The following is a 24169-nucleotide window of genomic DNA, read 5'->3' on the forward strand; positions in this document are numbered from 1 at the left end:
TTAAACTTCTGCCAAAACTGAGATTTGATGCAGTGAGATTGGTGCCTGCCTCCTGACTGGGTGTGTTGCTGTTCTCATTGCTCCCACAGGGACTTGGGGTCCCCAGTCCCTGCCGGTTATCAATGGCCACCCTGGGCTGAGGTCAAGGCCTGTGTTGGTGTTGTCTGCCACCAGCCACATGCCTGACACTCTGCTGGTGGCCTGCTATCAACCCCCTTATCTAATCTCACAGCCTGCAGAGCTGATTGTAACACTATGGAAGGACTGGCTCCTGGAGTTCTGTATACTAAATTACCAATGACAAGTGACAAGGGGGTAGGAGGACCCAGATTGTCCCAAGTCCTGGCACCAGGGAGGGCACAGACAGGCCGAGCCCAGAATGGTAGGGACATTGCGTTGGGAAGAGAATGGGTTAGTGAAGGAGTGAAGTGGGAGGGGGATAGTGAATGCTGGGAGCAAGAGAAGCAGGGGATTTAGAGCCCAGGACACCTGGGCAGTGAAGAAGCCAGCTGGCAGACAGGTAGGACCAGTGGCTGTGGATAGATCTCAGAGGACTCCTGACTGCACACCAGCACCGGTGGTCAGGAGGATAAAGTCTGAATTTGAGACAGGAGGGAAAATAGGCAGGAAGTGTTCTAAGTTCCTTCAGATACCCACATGTCAAACATTCGAGCCAACCACCCCTGCTTCCTCTGTTATAGGTCCCTTTTAAGCTGTGCTCCACCACTAACTTGAGGGGTTCCTCTTCCTGAGCCTCAATCTCAGATAAAGAGGATGGGAGACTGAGAGGGCCTGGGGAGGACTCTGGCCACGGTGGTCGGACAGCTGGGTGAAGATCCCAAGTATGAAGGAAGAGATGGCATGAGGACCCAGGCAGATCAGCTCCCTGGTACTTCCAAGCAGCGTCAGACTTAGGGGAAGGGTCAGAGGGATGCTGGGAACCGGCTCTCTGTACCCCTGAGTAGCCCTTCCCAGCTTGGAAAGGCCCAGGCCAGTGCACTGGCCTCAGGAAGTGAGTAACTGCCTCTCCCTGCCTGCCGGCAGCAGCACAAGCCAGACGGAGCTGGGAAGTGCAGCAGCTGACTGGTATTGAGGAGGCCTTGCCTGTGATGGTTCTACCATCCTCAGAGGGTCATGCCTGCATCCTCCTCCCAGGGAAGCAGAAGAGGACAGATAGGTCTTCAACACCTGTCCTCTCTTACCCCTGCACCAAGAATCGCTAGAACCTCACTTGTTTTGAGTTTATTCATTTACAATCCATTCCTAAGCCTGGGCAAGGGGCCCACATATCATCTTCCCAGTGTTAAGGCAGAGGGCCTGGGCAAGGAGCCCAGTGTATCTGTTGGGTGCACAGGAATCCCTAACTATGAGGCATAACTGCTTCAGGGGCAAGAACAGACTTGTGTACACATCTCAGTCTTTAAGTATAAAAGGAACAGAGGTCAGAGGTGGGGTGTACCTTCCAAACCTTGGCAATTTCACCCCTTCTCCCTGGTGTCACCCATCAGTACCTCAGGTGTAAGTATAACTTACCTCCCTGGAGGATTCTTCCAGATCTCAAATAGAAGTGGGGGTACTTGACTCAAGGGGCTCAAAGTGAGTCTGAGGTTGGGGGTGCCCTAACCTGACCTATGCTTTCTATCCTCACCAGAACCTGCGTTAGACTCTGAGAGAAGATGCGCCTCCTGTAACATCGATGGCCAGAGACCCTGTCTCAGGCCTCCTGCTCAGGTGCCTGCCCAGCACTGGACACCCACTTATGCTAAGTACAGCTCATACTCAGTACAGAGAGAGAAGAGAGAAGATCTGTTCCTGGGTGTCTTTAGTTCCAGGGCAGAACACAGTAGAGAGCTGGAGGAATGTTCCGGGTGGAGAAGGGGAAAACAGGTGAACTTGGCCTCCACGTCACGTACTACGTATCCGGTCCCTCGCTCAAAAAACATGGCTGATGGAGGAGGGGGTGTCATGGTATGGAAAACAGCAAAGAGTTGAAGGCTACAGCTCAATGGGTAGTAGAGCCCTTGCCTAATGTGCATAAGGTCTTGGGGTCAACCTCTGAGAAAGGAAGAGAAGGACTAAGCAACAGAAGAGCCAGTGAACAGTGGATGAACAACCGGGCACAGCGCTCGTCAAACAAGACCCAGATTTGAGCCTCATCATGGCATTCCACTAAATCAGCACTAAGACCAGAAGAAATAGCAGAAATTCACAGTGTAAGACAGCACGTGTAACATGATGGACGTATAATATCATGCATGTTGCTTAAGAAGCCAGTTATAACACACACACACACGCCTAAACGCAAAGACGCACACACTATGGTCCCCCACAGTCTCATATGTTTGACTGCTTGGTCATAGGGGTGGCACTATTAGGAGGTGTGACCATACTAGAGGAGCTGTGGCTTTGTTAGGGAAAGTGTGTCACTGTGGAGGTGGGGCTTTGAAGTCTTAAATGTTCAAGCTATGCCAAGCATGGAGCACATCCGATCCCCTTCTGGTGCCTTCAGATGAAGATGGAGAACTCTCAGCTCCTCCTACACCTTGCCTGCCTGGATGCTGCCATGCTTCCCACCATGATGATAATGGACTGAACCTCTGAAACTGTAAGCCAGCCCCAGTGAAATGTTTGCTTTTTGTTTTTGTTTTTAATAAAAGTTTCCATGGTCATGGTGTCTCTTCACAGCAATGGGAACCCTAACTAAGCCATTGAAAAAAATTTTCGATTTTTACCTTATGGTGGAGCTCAAACAATAGAGAACTACACACATCATGTCTACTCTCGGGTTTTGAGTGAGTAGGTGTGTGCATGCAGGTATGCCTGAGGTCAATCATCACTGCTATTTTCTGAAAGGCACAGTCCATCTTTTCTTTTTTTTGAGACAAGTTTTCTCACTGGCCTGGAACTCATCAAGTAGGTTAGCCTGGCTAGTCTTGGAGCCCCGGGGACCCCTACCTTTCTCCTCCTTTCCAGTGCAGGGACTAAAACACAGGCCATGACAACAGCATCCATCTCTTTCACATGCATCCTGGGTACCAAACTCTGGTCCTTATACTTGTGGGGCAAGTGCTTTACCCACTGAGCTGTCTCCCAGCCTCTCTCAGCCTTCATTTCAGCTCCAGCTTCCTTCACTGCTGTGTAAAAATAGTGGAATAGTGTAATCACATGCTTAAAGAAGGCCTGGTCCGGAGAGTGCCCATCTCCATGAACAAGGACCAACTCTGTGTCCCATAATGCCCCAGCAGGGTTGGGTAGGAGATCCCCAGGCCCAGAGAACCAACTGTCAGGATCGACCTTTGCATTCTGACACAGATGCGTGGGTCTGATGCAACTTGCCACACATTAGATACACCAAAGTCGAGAACCTCAATGGAGAGTTGGTCCCAATTGCCTTAATTAATGTGGGAAGAAACTCCCCCCAAAATGGGTAGCAACTACTGGGCAGTCCAGATTAAAAGAGGAGTGTGGGGGGACATGGGTAGAGGAAGACCCTCTTCTTGATTGGCTTCCCTCATGCCTCTGGGATAATTTATCCTGTTGCTACTGATTCCTTCAATGATATCAGACCCAGGATTTCCAGGCTTCCATAGTAGACTGAGTCCAGAGGCTCTTCAAGAACCATCTGGGTTTTCAGTACCAGATTGGAACTGCTAAGGTACCTGGTCTTAAGGACCAAAAACTACTCGGTGCTCAGGCTCTCCAGTGTGTGTGCGAGAGCTGTTCTTACTATTTCAACATAAGCTGATTTAATAAATTCTTTCAACACATGTACATATGTAGATAGACAGCTAAGTAGAAGTATGTGTACATATATGTAGATAGACAGACAGCTAGGTAGAAGAGATAGATAGATAGATAGATAGATAGATAGATAGATAGATAGATAGATAGATAGATAGATAGATAGAGATAGATTAATAGATAGATGGTAGAATGATTAATAGATAGATAGATTAATAGATAGATAGATAGATAGATAGATAGATAGATAGATAGATAGATAGATAGATAGATAGTAGATAGTAGATAGATAGTAGATAGTAGATAGATATCCAACCATGGATTTCTGGACAAAACCACAGGCCAGTTCTTGAAGCTTTGAGGACGTCTTTCTCTCTCACCAACATGTAGAAAATGCTCTGGAACATTGCAGCAGAGAGGTGGGCGTTCACAGATGTGTTGGTATCCTGTTCTATGCGGTTCTGTCTTACTTGGTCTCTCCTTTACGAAGTTAGGTTGGATGGGGGACTCTTCCCTTCTCCATTCCAGTTATGGGGTGCCCACTTGGCATGGGTGATAAGTAGCAGTAAAAGATGGGGCTCCCTGCTTGTGGATTCTTAGCCCACCAAGAAAAACCCCATGGCTGGTGCAGGAGATGCAGGAGTTGGTGGACACACACGGGACATGGTACCTGGACAAGCATATCGGATGTCCCCAAACAGCCTTCCAGAAAACAGGGACTACCATCTAGGGCAGAGATCACAGCCAGTGCAAAGGCCCACAGTTGAATATGATCCTGACACACTTGGGAGCTGAGAGGGCATCTTGGGGCTAAGGCACAGAGGACTGAGGTGGCTGGAAACTGTACTAGAGGAGAGTGGGGCACAGGGGAACCTTTGTATGTTGTGTGAAGGACCCCAGCTAGGTGAGGAGGCTATGGGAGTGTCACAGGAACACCTGACCCCCTCCATTGCCCTCTCTGATTATAGTGGAGGGCTGAAGGCTGGAGCCCTGCCCAGGCTGAGCTTCCCTCTGCAGCCCTCGCCCAAGCACAGTGCAGAGGACGTCAGAGGCAGCCACCTCAGAGAGCTTTCAGAAAGAGCTGAGCCAGATTTGCTCAGAGCAAAAGCAAGGCGTGAAAAGCAGACAAAGCCAGAGAGGACCAGTTACCAGTTCGTAAGGAGCGCTTTGAAATGACTGCACAGCCTGCTCTGCCCTTGGGGACTGGCTGGACGTGCGTCCCTCCCTCCATTTCTGCTGCCTATGAATGTCTGAGATGAACAGGTGGCTAGATGAACCAGTGGGTGTAAGAGAGAAAGAAGAGGGTGACAATGGAGAAAGGAGAGAGGAGAGAGAAGTGGGGAGGAAGGAAGGCGAGAAGGAGGAAGAGAGGAAAGAGGCAGGGAGTGGTATAAAGACATAGGTGGCTAGCTGGAGGAACAGTTCATTATTGGGTGTGTCAATAAACAGGGGTGTGGGTGTCTATAAGTTTTCTAGATTCATCTGACAGCTGGACACAACATAACTCCAGGTTGTGAGACAGAGACACAATCTTGGTGACTTACAAGAGAAGACTTCTTCCAGTGCCACACTAGCATTCATGACAGCAGGTCAGACCAGTAGGGGCAGCTTCTGCCGGGGTGACAGATGGGGCTAGTTAACCTGGGAATTATCAACTCTGATGTTTTCATGGTATAGGACTCTTCCGAGCCGCTGAGTATCTGGCTTCAAGGTGAAGAGGTCAGGGGCTTCCCATCAGAAAACCCAGCAAGAGAAGAGTTTGGAATGTGAACTGAGTCTGCCACTCCAGACCGACCAGCACTCTACAGAATGAGGACAAGATAGTGGGGCTTTCTGGGAGGTGGGGGGCATTGTTCTTGGTTTTGAGTCTGCTTCCCAATATGGAGAGCTAGGCAGACCTCTGACTCTAGACCCTGCAGCCTTGGTTTCTGTGAATCACTGCTCAGCTTCTGTCTGCTCTGCAAAGGTCATGAGGGACCCTTCCCTTGTGACCCTTCAGGGCTGTGGTGGTTTCCCCTGCACGAGTGGGTAGGCACACTGCATCACCTTAGCCAGATCACAGGCTCACTGACCCAAGTGGACCAGAGGTCCCATGCCTCAGAAGCTTCCTGTGGTCAGACAGGCCAGAGGTGCAGATGGGCAATGGGACACTCAGGTCACAAGAGCTTTGACTCATTTCAGTCAGTCTGAAGCCAAGACAGGGTTGGATTCACAACCTCTGCTGCTGCCCCATCCCTATTTGGTCAGGGACAGGGGGACAGTGGCTGGAGCTCTGTCTGTGCGCGTTCCTGGAACCTTAGGCTCTCTCTAGACTGGTCGCTGGTCTTCCCTGCATCCTCCTCTCATCTGGAGAGGAAAGCGCAATGGGTCTTTAGCAGATCTTCAAAGAAAATGAAAAATGCCAGAGCTTAGAAGGAGAGGAAGAAACTGCTTCTAAATTCCCCAGAGGAAGTCCCGTATCTGGCAGGGGCCAGCGCACAGCTCACACAAGGACTTGGCCAGCAGTGTGTCCCTTGTCTGAGTTGTATCCTGGTTTCTGCCTCAGCACCCCTGGGAGTTGTGCACGGCCAAAGCAAAATAAAAAACACGTTCAGAAACCCTCCATCCCAACTGGCCGCCTTCTATTTACATCCTCTGTAAATGCCCACTGTTTGCACCTAAAACTCAGGAGCAAAACAGTCACTTCAGGAGACCCTGTCACGGTAAACAGTGTTATGTTAAACACAGGCATTCACGTGGTCTCCGTGGCTGTTCGAGCTACAGGGGAAACATTTGCCAGCCTAGGCTCCGGGACCCGACCATGGTCTGGACCCACGGGGGATAACCTGTGGCCATCCCAATTTGGCCTCCGCAGCTAGGAGGTCCGAAAGCACCACGGCTAGGATCTGCTGCTGATCCCGGAGGGAGCCGGGAGCTGATCTGGACTAGAGGTGGAGGGGGGAGGTGCCCAGGAGAGTGATGACATCACCGGCCAGCCCTTGAAAGATGAGCTGTTCCCCGTGCCACTCCAGCTTCGCTCCTCAGGAGAGTGGATAGTAGAGCTGTTGGGAAGGCGTGTCAGGCAGCCGCTGAACCCGAACCTGGACCGAGGGACTCCCTACAACACAGAACCGACTCGCTCGCTCGAGAAAAGGTGAGTGTCTGGCATGGGCTCGTTCATGGAGAGCCCAACTATCCCAGCACAGAGAGGGCCAGGTCAGCAGCTGAGACTGAGTCTCGGGAACTGGAGGAAGATTCCTTCCTCCCCTAGGTCTGAGAAACGAAATGAGGAAGGATTACAGATACTTACAGGCAGGGGTTTTGCCTTGCTTGTACCAGCTCATCTTTTCCCTGTGAACGACCAGTGGTTTGAGTTTTATAGGTTTCATGTAGACACCATGGGCTAAAGGAGTGAGTGCCAGGCAGCAGGACAGGTGTCCGGCTTTTTATTCACTGAGCCCCTGATGGTATTTTGTGACCCCCGGAGAGTCGCTGTCATGTCTCTAGGCCTTGTTTTCTCTGTCTGCAAAGTGTTTGGCGGAGAGTAAGACAGAAAGGAGACTTTGTCTGTTGTGCCTCATCTGGGCCAGTGGTGGCAGCTTTAATCCACAAATACTTAGTGTCCCCCTGCCCTGTTCTTCCATCAAGATAGTGCTTACGGGTGAGCTTGGTGTGTTGTCTTGGGTTCGAATCGCAGCTCCGCTTTTACCCGATGGGTACCATAGTTAGCGAAGATTTTATATCTCGGGACCAGGGCCACAAAGAAGACTCGGTGGCTCCTTTTAATGCAGACAGAAATGCGATCTCCCCACGGCGCGGCGTGCCACGTGTGCAGTTTGCATTACCCAGGTTGCTAGTTGGTAGCTCCGTGGCCTCTGTGTTGGGTGCAGCAGTGATGCTCGCGGGTTAGGCAGGTTAGAATGCGCCTTCCTGAGTCACAGGCTGCCTGTGGCTCTCTCCAGCCCTCCACAGGAAGCAGGAGCTCTGTGTGGGTGTGGTGCCCTGCCAGACACAACTCCTGGCCCTTCTGTGTCAGAGAAGGGCTTATAAAGGATCTGACCCTCGCTGTGCCCTAACAGCAGTGTGGGTGTTGAGAACACCCCACAGTTGTGAGACTGGGAAGCAGAGTTTGCTGTTTTCCTCTGCTTGGATTGGGGCAGGGGCAGGCAGGAAAGGGGGGTTGGAGAAAGTATTAAAAGTGGAAAAACTCCTGTGCTTGCCTGGCAGTGGACCCTAGGAGTCCATGACAGCTCTACCCTGAACTTGCGCACTGCCGCTTGATGTGTTATGGGAGAAAAATCCCCTGTAATCACACCTTGGAAGCCCCCCCCCCAGCACAGATGGGGAAACTGAGTCTGGAGAAGGTCACAACTTCACCAAAGTCCTTCTTACATTGCCAAGGGACTCCCATAACTTCATGGGAGGCAGGCTCTGTCACCTTTAAAAAAATGAAAAGATGGATTGACTGAGCCTGTGTAAGGATGCTGCTCCAAGCAAAGGGGATCAAACCCAGAAAAACTGGACCGTCTGACTTCTGCTAACACAGTGACTGGCTGGACAAGAATTTCAGGGTGTCTAAGAGTGACATTAGGGCTACCTCTCTCTGCTGTTCAGGTGTAGCCTGTAAGGGACCACATGGGTTGAGGGAGAGTTGTACAGATTGCCAAGGGGGCTGGGCTTCCAGAATGAAGGTGGGACCGCACGTCTATATCCAATCATGGGATGAACAGTTGACTGCTTTAGAACTGGGCCCCAGGGCCGCTATTTGCTGAATACATGAATGGTTTGCTGAATGGACGGCTGCAGTGCTCACACAGAGAGCACTGAGAACACACAGCCTGATGTCAAGTTAAAGCAGCTGGTTTGGGAAGCTGACATTGTGAGCACCCTGTGACACGCTGGAGAAAGCGCGTAATGTCTATGGTGATACACATAGGGTCAGGAGGGACGGGGTGGGTTAGATGAGAACCCTTTGAACTTTCCCCTTTAGTTTTCTGTGAACCTAGAGCTGTTCTCAGGGAAAGCTCGTGGATCAGGTGGGTCTGTGCTTTGCTTTAAGAAGTCAAAGGCCGTGAGTCAAGGGATAAGAACCCACTGACACCAGGGACTCAAGTGATCACTTCCAGCATGTGTTCCTTGGCCCAGGAACCCCCAACCATAAACAACTGCCTTGTTGCATGCTGGGACCAGTGTGCATCTCAGGATCAGCAAGCTGGTTGTTGCCTATGACCTGGGCCATCACAGGAGGGCTCTAAGCCAGCAATCCTCTCCTCATGTGGCGGTCACCAGCCTCCCCAGAGACACAGCGTATGTACTGTTGTTATGAGCTATACGAGTCAGCTCTCCTTGGCCGGAACGTCCTCGGCCCTTCATCTGCCCTCTGAGAAAGGGGTCACATGGTAAGCTTTCCTGATTTTCTGGGGAGCCTACACCCAAGACACACAACCAGAGCTGCATTCCACAGCAAACTGAACAATCCATCTCTCCATTCTGTCACCAGGGTGGGGTCTCTGAGACTCTGGAGGCCAAAACAAAACAAAACAAACAAACAAAAAAAAAACCGTGGAACCCTATAGACCCCGCCACTTTGTCAGAGGTCACAGTGAGGAGGGACAAGCAGGACATTGGGTCCAGACCTCAAGGGTGCCACGTACGGATCGAGAGACTCTCAATCTCTGCTCACTTGGCTGTGATACGGACAAGTGTCCCCACTTCAGAGGAGCCCTCCACAGCTCCTTAGAGCACAGACTAGAGGGAACACCACTGAGAAGGAGACACACCCCTCCTCTCTTCCTCTCCCCTACCCTCCTGTCTTCTCCCCTCCCCTTCCCTCCTCTCTTCCTCTTCCCTCCTTTCCTCTCCCCTCTCCTCTTCTCCCCCTCCCCTCCCCTCCTCTCTTCTCCCCTCCTCTTCTCCCCCTCCCCTCCTGTCCTCTCTTCTCCTCCTCTCCCCTTCCCTCCTCTCTCCTTCTCTTCCCTCCCTTTCTCTCTTCCTCTCCCCTCCCTTTCTCCCCCTCCTCTCCCCTCCTCTCTTCTCCTCTCCCCTTCCCTCCTCTCCTCTCCCCTCCTCTGCTCTCCCCTCCCCTCTCCTCCCCTCCCCTCTTCTCCTCTCCCCTCCCCTCTTCTCTTCTCCTCTTCCCTCCTCCCCCTCCTCTCCCCTTCCTCCCCTCTCCTCCTTTTCTCTCCTCTCTTCTTCTCACTGTTTTTCTGAAGGTAAGCTAGAATAGAATCCCTCCTCCCCCACCTCGCTGCCTAGGGCAAGCCATTAGCTCTCGGAGCCGTGGCTCTTTCCGCTATAAATAGCACCTGGATCCGAAACTACCTAAAAATTCAAATTGGAAACCCCCATGAGAGTCTGGAGCACTCAGGGACAGCGCTAGTCTCCCACAGCAGTGCCTCTGGAAGGCCAGTCACAAAGAAGGTGAGGAAGGAGAAGGTGCTGCAGCTACACAGTTGAAGAACAGCCAGGGGACAGGGCTTCTAGCTCCTGCAGCACCCTACAGGGAATTATAACATGCTAGTGGAGCATGGGACCTCGACACACCAAGATGTTAGCGTGAGAGATGCATTTCCACTCTTCTGACTCGACTATTGATCAGTCTTGTGATGTATTCCATAAAGAAGCATTCATATGTCAATTTTTTTTAAATGAGGACCAGAGCTATACCGTATCTGGCAGAAGTAAAGTCCTGGATTTCTTTCCTAGCACCTCAAAAAATGAGGTGGTGTGGCGGTTGGCTGTTTTTCAACTTGACACAAGCTAGCATTATCTGAAAAGAGGAAACTCAGTTGAGGAAATGCCTCCAGGAGATCGGCCTGCAGGCAAGCCTGTGGGACATTGTCTTAATTGATGGGGAAGGACCCAGCCCCCTGTGGTCAGTGTCCTCTCTGGGCAAGTGGTCTTGGGTTGTATAAGAAAGCAAATGGAGGGGCTGGTGAGATGGCTCAGTGGGTAAGAGCACCCGACTGCTCTTCCGAAGGTCCAGAGTTCAAATCCCAGCAACCACATGGTGGCTCACAACCATCTATAATGAGATCTGACTCCCTCTTCTGGTGTTTCCTGCTGACAGTTCTTGCTTTGGCTTTCCACCATGGACTGTGTTCCAGGATTTGTAAGTCAAATAAACCCTTCCCTCCCCATAGAAAGCAAGCTGAAACAGAGGGTAGCTCAGTGGATGTATAGAGATAAGGACGAGTAACTGGAAGTGTCTGTGTGTCCTTCTGCTTGGTCATGGGCATCTGCCTGTGAAACCAGGAGGCATCTGAAAAGGGAAGGAAAGAGACAGCCTGGTGGGCTTCAGGGAGGAGGGTAACAGGGCCAGATCACACCAGGAGGGAGGCTAAGGGTCAAGGTGCTTCCTTTTATACCCTTTGAAACTATCATGGGCCTGCAAGTCCCTTTGCAGAAACTTAAATGAAATCTTAGAAGCAAAGCAAATAGAAACAGAAATAAGAAGACAAGTTGGATGGGGCCTCCTCGTACCTGGAACCCCCAAATCCAGAAAGCTGAGACAGGAGGATTGCCCTAGGTATGAGACCAGTCTGGGTGACCTTCTGAAGTCTATACCAGCAGCCTGGGTTCACCTATATCTCAGTAGATATAAGGTCTGGAAAGGTGGAATGGGGAAATCACGCACCCAGGCCTGCATCAGGTCGCCAGCCCAGCAGAACAGCAGTGGAGGCAGGGTGAGGTCAGGGGTAGGGTTTGAGGGTGGCAGAACAAACCATTCTTGGATCTTCAGAGTCTTGTTGGGACTGTGTACAAAAATGGAATGACTGAGCACATACTGTGTGGTGCTTGGCTCGGAACTGAGCCCTGGAGAGGGAGAAGTTTTGTTTTGTTTTGTTTTGTTTTGTTTTGTTTTGTTTTATAACCACCTCCACTAAATAGATTCGGATGTATGGGATTGGTTCCTTGAAACAGCCTCTGCTTACACGGACTAAGATTCTGAGGAGGGATTTGTCCTGGGATGGGGGTGGAGGAGGAGGAAGAAACAACTTCCTAAGTATTCCAGCCAAATAGAAAATTCATCATAATCTAAATAATCTACTAAGTGGGGGTCGGGAGGCCACATTATAGAAAAGATGCTTATAGCTAAATGATCCCAATTAAAGTCTAAGCTATGGCCCTAAAGCTGGTTGGGACCTGAGAGAGACGCTTAATGAATGTTGGGAATGGTTCATCGGAAAAGATAAACAGTTTGTAACTACCGGGGACTAAAATCTCATGTAACTCCTTCACCCAAAGCAGAGAATGGAAGAGAGAGTCGGGGAGGAAATGAGAAGTGTACTAGGGGTTTTCACCTTGTTCTTTTTAAGTGTGGGTTGTGTGTGCACCTACACACGTGTGGTAGGCAGGAGTGTGTTGATGTGTCCTCGCCATGCACACCCCTATGAGACCATAGGTCAAACCTTGGGTGTCTTCCCACATTACCCTCAATATTTTCAGAGTCTCCTCCTGAACTGGTAGACTGGCTTGCCAGGGAGACCAGGGGATCCTCCTGTGTCTATCTCCTCTGTATGTGGATCATAAGGACATACCAGGGTTGTATGTGTGTGTGCACAGGTGTGCGCGCGCGCGCGTGTGTGTGTGTGTGTGTGTGTGTGTGTGTGTGTGTGTGTGTGTGCATGCGTGAACAGTGAGTGTCTTTCTCTGTAGCTCTTCACCTTAGCATCTGAGACAGGGTCTCACTAAATCTGGGGTTCCCCATTTCAGCGACCTGCTGGCCTACCCCCCTCTGAGATTATACAGAGGGCCTTTGTGTGCCTTTGTGCCTGACTTTCCTGGGTGTTGAGGATCTGAACTCAAGTCTTCACGGTTGTGTGACACTTTACCGTGAAGCCATCTCTGCTTCCTGGCATTAATCAGCAAATATGGATTCTCATGTCTGCCCGTAATTTAAAGACAGCCGTTAGCAGGGAAGTAGGAATGGAGCCCATGACATGGCTCCTACAGCTGCAGACATCAGCTGTATGTTCCAGGCCTACCAGAAAATCTCAGCAAGTAGAAATTGATATTGATAGATGCCTTGTGTATGAACCTCTGACAGGCTGTATCGACAGCCTGTACTATGGAAGTTAATATCCGATATAAAATCTTGAAAATTCCAGAAACCGTTCCTAAAACTCATTCATCAAAGCATTGTGGAGAAATCACATATATGTGAGAAGTGACCGACTCTGTGATAGCACTACTTATTAAATGTACGGGACACAGCCAAGGCAACGCCCGAGGACAATTCATTCCTTCAGATATGTCACTTACGAAACCACGGGGGTTGCAAACATGAATTCATTCAAATTCACTTAAAAATATATCTATAGCTAAGCTAGGTTTGGTAACACAGGTAGGCCCAGACGTCCAGGAAGCTGAGGTGGTGGTGGGGGGGGGAGGGGTTGTAAGCCTAAGACCAAACAGTCTGGACAGCATAGTAAGGCATTCCTATCTCAATAAAAATTGACCAGGACGTAGCTTTGCAGGTCAGTGCTTGCCTAGAATACACAAAGCCATGGGTTCAATCCCCAGCATCAGAAAACAAAATTAGGTAATAAATACTAACCAGAAAGAAATGATGGGAAATGATAACACAAAACAGACAAACAAACAAAACAAAACACGGAGGAATAACTGGAAAGAAGAAAAATACTGATATTGAAAAGCTTGCTGAGTATGGTGGTGCACACCTTTATTCCCAGTGTTTGGGAGGCAGAGGCAGGGAGATCTGAGTTCGAGGCCAGCCTGATCTATAGAATGAGTTCCAGGACAGCCAGGACTACACAGGAAAAAAAGCAAAAAGCAAACAAACAAGCTATTTAAGGAGAACCCAGGGGCTGGCTCTTTCTTTGTGGTGTGCATTCCGTCTGTGCAAGGGTTTCACTACAGCATCGTCATGCGTCCTCATGTGACATGTGCTTGTTGACATTTCTGTCAGTCCCTTGTCTTATCCTCCCTCTGAAGGGTGTGGCTGGTCTGAGGAGACAAGTCAGTTGCTGGGTAGTTAGGACTAGTCTGTAGGCGAAGTTGGGGGTCAGCCATGCCCCAGCCTTTCCTGAGACTGCATTGGAGATGTAGGAGTTACTCAGTTAGGGGTCTCTTCCAATCTGGCCCCCAGGAGATCACTGTCTTGGACAGAAGGCTCCTTAACTCCAGAAAGGCATGCTGGGAGAGGAAAGTGCCTCCGTCCCTCACCTGACTGTCACAGGTCTCTATCTCAGTTCTCCACTAGAGTTCCTCTAGGCTCACAGCTGTGCTGATTATTTGAGCAGTGTTTAGACATCAGGACCAATGGGTCTTGTCCAGCAGTCTGGGGTTAAGTTCTGCCCGTGTGGACCCTGACTTCTCTGGGCTTCTGCTTTCTCATCTGTAGGGATCCGCAGGGGGACTGTGGTTGGGCGGACGGAACAGGGCAGCCTGCTCTGCGGCCAGGATTTGGGAATTTGGTTTATTCCCTATAATCTCTCTCTCTCTCTCTCTCTCTCTCAACTTTTGTTCTTTTCTTATACGTTACATCCTCCCAGTCCCCCACCCCACTCCAGCCTTCCCTCTCCTCCCCCTAGATCAACCCCTCTTATATTCCCCCTTTTAAAAAAAAAAGAAGAAGAAAGAAAGAAAGGAAGAAAGGAAGGAAGAAAGGGAGAAAGGGAGAAAGAGAGAGAGAGAGAGAGGGAGGGAGAGAAAGAAAGAAAGAAAGAAAGGAAGGAAGGAAGGAAGGAAGGAAGGAAGGAAGGAAGGAAGAAAGAAAGAAAGAAAGAAAGAAAGAAAGAAAGAAAGAAAGAAAGAAAGAAAGAAAGAAAGAAAGAAAGAAAAGAGCATGCATGCCTTTTGGGAGTATGTACGTAACATGACCTAGCAAGATACAATAAGCCTTCAACTACTAGTTGAGCCTGCTCTGGAATCCCCGGATCAGAGACCTCTACCCAGAGGAGCCAGAGATTGTGCAGGCTTCAAGTTCAAGTCCTATCCCTGTGAAGCAGAAAGTAAGCCGAAATAGGGGAAAGGATATGATATGGGCAGGTGTGCCATACAGCACGTATGGAATTATGTTTAAGCCCTATCCTGGCCCTAGGGACCATCTCCACCCAAACATGACAATGCTACTCATTCAAATAAACCTGCTCTCTAAGTGATGTGTCCCACCTGATTCTGACAGTCTGTAAAGTGACATAGTGGCTGAAGAGACATTTGAACCTCACCTGGCTCTTGTGTCAGCTGGTCTCCCCAGAAAGACAACTGGTTAGCTACTGGGGCCTCCAGTGGGTGGAGGGGAGAGCACAGGCTGGTTGAGGGTGGCAGACCCTGAGCCCCTGAGAAGCTAGGCACTTCTCCACAGAGGGAGGAATCCCAGAGCCATCGAGACCTGGTGTGACTTTCCTATCATCTCCCTCTGCAGCCTAGAACTTCCCAGCAATTGACACGTGTTCAGCCTGAAGATAAGCGCTAGCCGACAAGAGGCTTCCCTCACAAGTGGCCTAGGCAATTCTTTCCCAGAATCCCTTTGATACTTGTGACAAAGAGGATGGAAGTAGAGACATCTGGGCTCCTGACTGCTCAGATTCATCCTTCAGTTAGGGGGAAAGAGAAAGCAACTGTGAGTCTGGCAAGGGTGTTGGCATTGATGAGTGACAGGGGTGAGCATGCCAGGTCCCCAAGGTAACCTCACACTAACAGTACAGCTCCTTAGCCTGCAGGCAGGGACTCAGGCTCAGAAAGCTGGTTACAGCATAGGCAAATGGCAGGGCTGGGATTTGAATGCAAATCAGCATGCCTCTGTTCTGCCAGTGTGTACTCAGAATGCATACCTGGTGCACCAGAGTTTGGGGGGTGCTTAGGGAGCAGGTGAGGGAAAGGACCCTCAAACCTGGAGTACAGTGAGTGCCAGCTCCCCCAAACCCCCAGCAGCTGAGAAAAAAAAAATGAAGCCTGCTCCTTTGTAGGTTGTGAGAATAGTTGAGACTCCTGATACATTTTTGCATTGCAAAGTAAAAGGATAGGTTAACACCAGATTGGAAGCTGCGAGTAGGGCCCCACTAGCTGCCTTGGGCTTTCTTTATTCTTTGCAGAGGTTCCCACAGTGCAAGAAGAATCAGACTCCACAGAAATGAGCGTCAGATTCCAACAGAGCAGAGTCCTTATATAGGAGAGAAATGGGCTGTGATTCTGGGTTCATTCAGTTCCCTCTGCTGTTACAAAGTGCCGAGGCAGATAACTTTGTAAATAAAGGGGCGGTTAAGGCCAGGTGTGGTAGAAAGTATTTGGAATCCCAGCACTAGGGAGGCTGAGGCAGGGAAGAGAGAGGGATGGGGGCAGGAGGAGAGTAGGAGAGAAAAAGAAAAGAGTTTAATTAACTCATAGCTGCTAAAAGTTGGCCCTTGAAGCCCCTCCCCTTGTCTGTCAATATTGTGATTGGCAGGGACAGAAATGGATCCCTTCTGAGGCCACGCCTCCAATGACTTAAAAGCCTCCCTGTTAAGCCCTACCTCTTAAAGGTCCCTCACCACCACCTCCGAAGTCTCCAACCCCAGAATCTTGGCAGACAGACTTCGTTGAGCACAGCAGGTGAGGATAACAGGGAGACTTGCTTAGAATGTGGAATGTGCTTAGAGGACTCAGCATCATGAAAAGGCCACTCAGGGGTGACCCAACCATGAGAACACTGTGGAAGGACCCACTTCTGCCCGTCTCCTGGGGCTGCCATGGCCAAATCAAGGAGCCAGATTGGATTCCACGATCCCTGGAGGGTTTTGCGGCATGGTAGGGAGCTTAGTGGTCCCAGAATCCCATCTCTGAGGTCTTTCCGGATGACCTGTTTCTTCCCAGGTCGTCAGAAGCCTTCAGATTCACCTGTGGTATAGTTAGGCAGCCAGAGAATCATGAGAGAAACAGTTCAACATTTCATGTTAAAGCAAGGCCTGGCCGGCTCTCTTTCTTCTACAAACTAACCATAATTCACTCTCTATTTTGTTTTTTAAAGGAGAAAACACAAGGCTTGTTATTGCAAAAGCCTCGTGGGTTGGCATGAGGGTGCCGGTCTGTGCATGCCTGTGTGGAAGTCAGAAGTCAATGTTGGTGTCTTCCTTTATCACTTCCTGCCGTAGCTTTTGAGACCCACTCTCTTACCAAACGCGTAGCCCAACTTTTAGATAGACTGAGCGGTCAGCAGGCTCCCAGGAGCTGCCTTTCTCTGCCCTTCTCCAGCACTGAGGTTACAGCATACACTGCTATGGCCTGCTTTGCTGTGGCTGCTAAGAATATGAGGCTCCTCCCAGTCCCATAGACGGTCTTCACTTAAAAAGCAAACTTGAGAAGCCCTACCAAGAAGTCCAAAGCAAACCGTGATCCTGTGGCTAAAGATGGTCATCCCGTGGCTAAGCATTGTGATCCAACAGCTAAAGACGCTGGCGCCAGTCCTCAGCAGTGCACCCTCCAGAAGGTAGACTCTGAGCTGTGTAAAAGGTTTAATGGCCTGAGTTTATAAGGTTGGCAAGATTTCAGGAAGAGACTCTCATTTTGGCAAGCTTGGAGAAGCACCCTATAGCAGTCATTGCATGGGCATAGAATAGCATCTAGCAGGTGCCCCCTGCGGATGAACGTGTCCCTGCATGAAGCACTTCCTGTCCTTTCATTCCTTTCTCCGAAACAGCACCCAAAAAGGTAATGGCCTAAAAAAAAAAAAAAGTTGCAATTTATTCAATAAATTATGCTAAAATCTAATTTTCTGGTGGCAGAATTGGAGGCCATTCTGCCCCCTCCCCTATTCAGAAAACACATCAAAGCTGCCACCTATTGCTGCCTCCCTTAGTCCCTTGGTCTGTAACCTGCCACATGCAGACCAGGCCATTTTTTTACATTGTCTTGGCTCTGAAGGTCCCAGACGGACAGTCAAGAGTGGATCCTTGCAGATGGGCAAGCTGATGCTGCAGTACATTAATTCAGTCCTCGTTAGTAGCAATCCTAAAAATGGATTGAGCACCTGCTAGCCACCCACCCCAGGCAGCCTAAAGTTTAAAGTACTTTGGACTCACCATTAATGGAGAAACAGAAGTGTGACCCAGTATCCCCAGGGCAGGCTTTGCACTGGGATGGGTTCCAGCAGGTCAGGCCGCCAGTGAGCTGGGCAGGGAATCTGGGCGGGTTTATCTCTGGCTCCAGAATGTGAAGGGCTGGTGAAGGCAGCAAGCCCATGCATGTCAGAGCCATGCTGAATCCCAGCTCAGACGTGGGGATTTTCTGCCATGTTGATTCTCATGCACCCTCAGGTCCTGGCTGAGCCCCTCCCCCAACCCCAGCCTGGAGACAGGTCATGAGTTCCCTCCAAGTCCCCTCCCTCCGGCCGGGCTACAATTAGACTCTCCTGATGTATGCTGGGACTGAAGTGTTTATGTAATAGACAATGGTAACAAGACGGTGACCCGATGGGGATGGGGCTCAGCTGGTAAAGGGCTCACTGCTCAAGCACAAGGGAGGACCTGAGTTCAATCCCAGAATCACTTCTATAAAATCCAGGTGTCAGCTAGAGAAGTGGCTCAGTGGTTACAAGCCCTGCCTGCTCTTCCAAAGGATCCAGGTTAAGTTCCCAGCACCCACACGGAGGCTAACAACTGTCTATAATGCCAGTTCCAGAGATCTGATGCCCTCTTCAGGCCTCCGCAGGCACCGCATGCACATGGTGGTAGACATACATAGAAGCAAAACACTCATGTGCACATACAAACACCCACTCTGACAGACATTTCTCATCTTCAGAACTCACTGGTTTTATACCTAGTAAGGTCCCTCTACAGTGTTGCTGGAAAGGTTGAGCTACCCTTGGCTATCCTGATACACCCATTGCCACCTCGGTCCCTAAATAAGTTTATTATTATATATATATTATATATACTATTATATATTTATGATTTGGTATATATGTATTCATGTGTGCATGTCCACATGCATGTGTAGGTCAGAGGAAAACGTGTGGGTGTTGGTTTGCTCCTTCCACCATGTGATTCCTAGGAATTGAACTCAAGTGGTCAGGCTTAGCAGCAAATGCCTTTACCCACTAAGGCACTGGTTCTCGACCTATGGGTCTGTAACCCCTTGGAGGACTAAATGACCCTTTCACGGATGGGTCATTGGAAAACACAGATATTTACATTACAGTTTATAATAGTAGCAAAATTACAGTTATGAAGCAACAACAAAAATAGTTTTATGGTTGGAGGGTCACTACAACATGAGAAACCATATTAAGGGGTCACAGCATTAGGAAGGTTGAGACCCACTGCCCTAAGCCATCTCACCTGCCCAGAGTACCTCTGTTGACCCAGGAGACAATGATGTCAGCTGGCCAGAGATGACCCAAATCTCACAGGTTAAGGACACAGTATCTACCACAAGACTGTCACCCTCTGAGATGCCACTCCAAAGCCCCTGATTGTGATCTGTGCTTTGGATGAGACATCTGTCAATAAAGGGTTCCCACAGCCCTTTCCTCGGATTCAAGAACTTTCTAGAATGGCTCATAGAATTAAGATACATCTTCTTCTGTTGAACTTGGACTTTTAAGTGGCCAGTCTGGTCTCAGACTGGGGGGGGGGGGGGGTGGGAGGTGGGGGGGGGGGAGGGGGGCACCATCCAAAGGTACCAGAGTTGTTGAGGAAGCTGTTTATTGGTTATCTGAGATTTGAAACTACAGATGACCACTTAGGAGACCATTCTGAGACATGGGGCGCACTTATAGACTGTGTGGTGATGAGGGGTCCCTAAATAAAACGTTCCAGGGGCTCTGGGATTGTGAGCTACTCTTGTGTTGAAGAGGTGGATGTTGCAGTGTGTGCTCGGCCGCACGAGGTTGATGGGTGTGCGGCAGATTCTTGTAACGCCTGGTGGACACTTGCAGAAAAGAAAACTTTGTTGGTGGCTATATTAGTCAGGGTTCTAGGAGTGCAGACCTTATAGACTGAATCTCTCTACATAGAGAAAGGGAATTTACTAAAATGACTTGCAGGCTGTGTCCAGCTAATCCAACAATGGCTGCCTACGAACAGAAAGTCCAAGAATGCAGTAGCTGCTCAGCCCATGAGGCTGGATGTCTCAGCTGGTCTTCAGTACAGGCTAAAATCCTAGAGATGGGCTCTGGTGCCAGTGAAGGAATGGACTTGTGTTATGGAATTTGTGACCGCTAAGAAAAAAAACATAGACTCAATTTAATTATAATTAAAAGATTTATTGATCTGCTGCTAGCAGGAGGAACAATCTCTGAGCCAAATTTGAGAGTGTCATGCAGAAGGGGTATGGGGGAAGGATTTTAAAGGTGGAAACCACATGGAAACCTTCAAAATCTATGCAGGCAAAAACTGCTCTGTTCTGCCAAGTTCAGAGCTTAAGGCAACTCGAAACAATCTTTGGGTATCTGTGTAAGCAAGTTACATTAGCAAAAAAAATTTAGTTAGTCCTATAACAAGTAGATAGTCAGGGCTGTACATTTTTTGGGGGGTCACTGAGTTGGGGTTACTGGAAACTTATCTTTCAGGGACTGGAATCAGAGACAAATGGCTTGCAGGTACCAAGATGGATGCCATAACACTTAATAACCTGCAAGGCAAGAGCAAGCAGGCAAAGAGCGAAAGCTTCCTTCTTCCATGTACATACGCATACACACATACATACACAAACACATACACACAAACACAAACACATACACAAACACATACACACACACACACACACACCCCACATACATATGCTTCCAGCAGAAGGCATGGCCCAGATACAAGGTGTGTTTTCTCACCTCAAGATCCAGATTAAAGGTGTGGATCATCCTACTTCAGATTAAGCAGAAATCCCTCACTGGTGTGCCCTCCATTTTTGGATTTGTAGTTCACTCCTGATGTTGCCAGCCAAGAATAGCCATCACAGTGGTATTAAAGATACAGAAAAACATACCCCGAGGGGCTACTTTGGGAGTATGGCAAGACTGAAAGCATAGACATTATAGACGACAGAGAGAGAGGAGAGACGAGAGGGTTTGCTTTTGTAACTGTTGATGATCACGGCACGGTTGATAAGATTGGTGTTCAGAGATACCTCACGATCAAGGGGCATCCACGTGGAGTGAAAAGGGCCCTTTCTGAACAAGAGGCGCAGTCTGCTGGACCACGGAGAGGCTGCCGGGGTGGACCTGGTAACTCTGTGGGCCATGGAGGAAACTTTGGAGGTGGTGGAGGCAACTTGAGTTGTGGGGGAGACTTTAGTTGAAGAGGAGGCTATGGTGGTGGGTGTGGTGACAGTCGAGGTAGCTGTGGCAGTGGTGACAGTGATGACTGCGGTGGTCCTGGTTACAGTAGCAGAGGACGTGATGGTGCTGCTGAACCAGAACATGGAAGCCAAGGAGGTGATGTGGTGGAGGGGGATACGGTGGAGGAGGGGGATACGGTGGAGGAGGGAGATACGGTGGAGGAGGGGGATACGGTGGTTACAACGGAGGAGGCTTTGGTGGAGGTAACTATGGTTGGGGGTAAGGGACTTTAATGGTTTGATAATTATAGTGAACAACAGAAATCAAATTATGACAGTGTTAGTGGAAGGGAGCCCGGGTGTTCCCTGTGGTGGTGGCTGTGGATCTGGTGGGGGAAGGGGTGGAGGGGGTGGCAACAGAAAATGGCTCGGATTTTTAGCAGGAGAGTATGGGAGTTGTCAGGAAAGCTGCAGCTCCCTCTGAGACAGCTGTCCCACACGCATGAGAGGAACTGTAAAAGTCTGCCACAGAGGAACAGTGATACACACTCAGCAAAGTTCCTTCGGCTCAAGCAGAAATCCCTTCTTGTTCAGGACCGTCGTCAAGAAACCATTCTCAAAAGTGCCCAATATATATAAAGAACTCAAGACTCCAGAAAATCAAATAACCCCATTAAAAAATGGGGCTCAGAGCTGAACAAAGAATTCTCACCTGAGGAATACTGACTGGCTGAGAAGCACCTGAAAAAATGTTCAACATCCTTAATCATCAGGGAAATGCAAATCAAAACAACCCTGAGATTCCACCTCACACCAGTCAGAATGGCTAAGATCAAAAATTCAGGTGACAGCAGATGCTGGCGAGGATGTGGAGAAAGAGGAACACTCCTCCATTGTTGGTGGGATTGCAAGCTTGTACAACCACTCTGGAAATCAGTCTGGTGGTTCCTCAGAAAATTGGACATAGTACTACCGGAGGATCCCGCAATACCTCTCCTGGGCATATATCCAGAAGATGTTCCAACCGGTAAGAAGGACACATGCTCCACTATGTTCATAGCAGCCTTATTTATAATAGCCAGAAGCTGGAAAGAACCCAGATGCCCCTCAACAGAGGAATGGATACAGAAAATGTGGTACATTTACACAATGGAGTACTACTCAGCTATTAAAAAGAATGAATTGATGAAATTCCTAGGCAAATGGATGGACCTGGAGGGCATCATCCTGAGTGAGGTAACCCAATCACAAAGGAACTCACACAATATGTACTCATTGATAAGTGGATATTAGCCCAGAAACTTAGGATACCCAAGATATAACATACAATTTGCTAAACACATGAAACTCAAGAAGAACGAAGACAAAAGTGTGGACACTTTACCCCTTCTTAGAATTAGGAACAAAACACCCATAGAAGGAGTTACAGAGACAAAGTTTGGAGCTGTGACGAAAGGATGGACCATCTAGTGATTGCCATATCCAGGGATCCATCCCATGATCAGCTTCCAAACGCTGACACCATTGCATACACTAGCAAGATTTTGCTGAAAGGACCCAGATATAGCTGTCTCTTGTGAGACTATGCTGGGGCCTAGCAAACACAGTAGTGGATGCTCACAGTCAGCTATTGGATGTATCACAGGGCCCCCAATGGAGGAGCTAGAGAAAGTACCCAAGGAGATAAAGGGATCTGCAATCCTTTAGGTGGAACAACAATATGAACTAACTAGTACCCGCCCCCCCCCCCCCGGAGCTCATGTCTCTAGCTGCATATGTATCAGAAGATGGCCTAGTCGGCCATCAGTGGAAAGAGAGGCCCATTGGTCGTGCAAACTTTATATGCCTCAGTACAGGGGAATGCCAGGGCCAAGAAGTGGGAGTGGGTGGGTGGGGGAGCGTGTGGGGGACTTTTGGGATAGCATTGGAAATGTAAATGAAATAAATACCCAATAAAAAAATGAAAAAAAAAAGGCGCGGCTGTTGATCCCCGCACTGAAGTGTCAATTAGATGTTCATTTCTGAAGCCTTTCTTCAGTTGTAGCCTTTTCTTTTTCCCTTTCCCTTTTTCCCTTTCCCTTTCCCTTTTTCCCTTTCCCTTTTTCCCTTTCCCTTTTTCCCTTTCCCTTTCCCTTTCCCTTTCCCTTTCCCTTTCCCTTTCCCTTTCCCTTTCCCTTTCCCTTTCCCTTTCCCTTTCCCTTTCCCTTTCCCTTTCCCTTTCCCTTTCCCTTTCCCTTTCCCTTTCCCTTTTCATTACATCGGGTATACTGCCCTGTAAAGTGTGGTAATCATACCAGGAATAAAAAAAATTAAGGAGAGGGGTCTGGCGAAGGGGCTGGAGGCGCCATGTCAGGCCCGGAAGGTGGCAAAAAGAAGCCCCTGAAACAGCCCAAGAAGCATGCCAAGGAGATGGACGAGGAAGATAAGGCTTTCAAGCAGAAACAAAAGGAGGAACAGAAGAAACTCGAGGAGCTAAAAGCCAAGGTCGCCAGGAAGGGCCCCCTGGCCACAGGTGGAATTAAGAAATCTGGCAAAAAGTAAGCTGTTCCTCACATCTGGGGTGATGGTGACCCCCTCTTCCATTCCTATTTAAACATCTGGATTCCCTGCCACAGCATCTTTGCCACCTACAGCTAGAATGAAGTGTTATCCTGTAACCTGTCAAACATCTGGATTCCCTGTCATAACATCTTTGCCATGTAATAGCTAGAATGAAATGTTATCCTGAAGCCTGTTGTACATTGTAATAAACTTTTGTTTAAAAAAATGAATAAAGTAAATAATGCAATGACAAAAAAATTAAGGAAATTTCAACTTAAAAAAAAATAAAAGGTCTGTTGCCTTATATTTGCAGAGTAAGACAGATCAGGAGCTGCTCCAGATGGAGACAGTGACACAGGGAATGACAGCTGTTCAGGGTTTGCATACTGCAGGAGGGGCGGGGCTCCGTGCTGTATAAAAAGCAGACCTGCTGTGAGTTGGAAGCCATGAAAGCCTAGAGACAATCACAATGTGTCTTATGAAGCTGGCCTGTCTATTAAGTGTCGGTTTGAAATCTCCACAACATGGGGTTCCAGCCCAGTCAACCTGAGTTGAAACCCCAGCTCTTATCTGCTAGCTATGCCTCAGTTTACCTCTCTGTAAAATGGGGCTACATGCAGAGGTTTATCTGTCACATGCTCAGAAACATGGAAAGAAGACTGGTGGCCATATGTGGCCCTCAGGCTCCATT

General features: G+C 49.1%; 2 protein-coding genes across 2 annotated transcripts in view; both read left to right on the forward strand.

Moving 5' to 3' along the window:
* Positions 1-6777: 6777 nt before the first annotated feature.
* Positions 6778-24169, forward strand: part of Bdkrb2 (bradykinin receptor B2) — a 32226-nt gene continuing 14834 nt past the window's right edge. Inside the window, exon 1 of the mRNA XM_021179605.3 lies at positions 6778-6874. The gene's annotated coding sequence lies outside the window, so the exon portion shown is untranslated. The remainder of the gene's footprint in view (positions 6875-24169) is intronic.
* LOC110307379 (translation machinery-associated protein 7) lies at positions 23284-23581 on the forward strand. The gene has a single exon (XM_029484361.2). It carries the CDS (start codon positions 23284-23286, stop codon positions 23476-23478), a length of 195 nt encoding a protein of 64 aa, XP_029340221.1. The 3' UTR covers positions 23479-23581.

Source organism: Mus caroli, unplaced genomic scaffold, assembly GCF_978045245.1.
Source record: "Mus caroli unplaced genomic scaffold, Mus_caroli_1 scaffold_14, whole genome shotgun sequence".
NCBI classification, from domain to species: Eukaryota; Metazoa; Chordata; class Mammalia; order Rodentia; family Muridae; genus Mus; species Mus caroli.

Coding starts and splice junctions, on each gene's coding strand:
- LOC110307379 (XM_029484361.2), top strand. CDS start 23,284: ATGTCAGGCCCGGAAGGTGGCAAAAAGAAGCCCCTGAAACAGCCCAAG.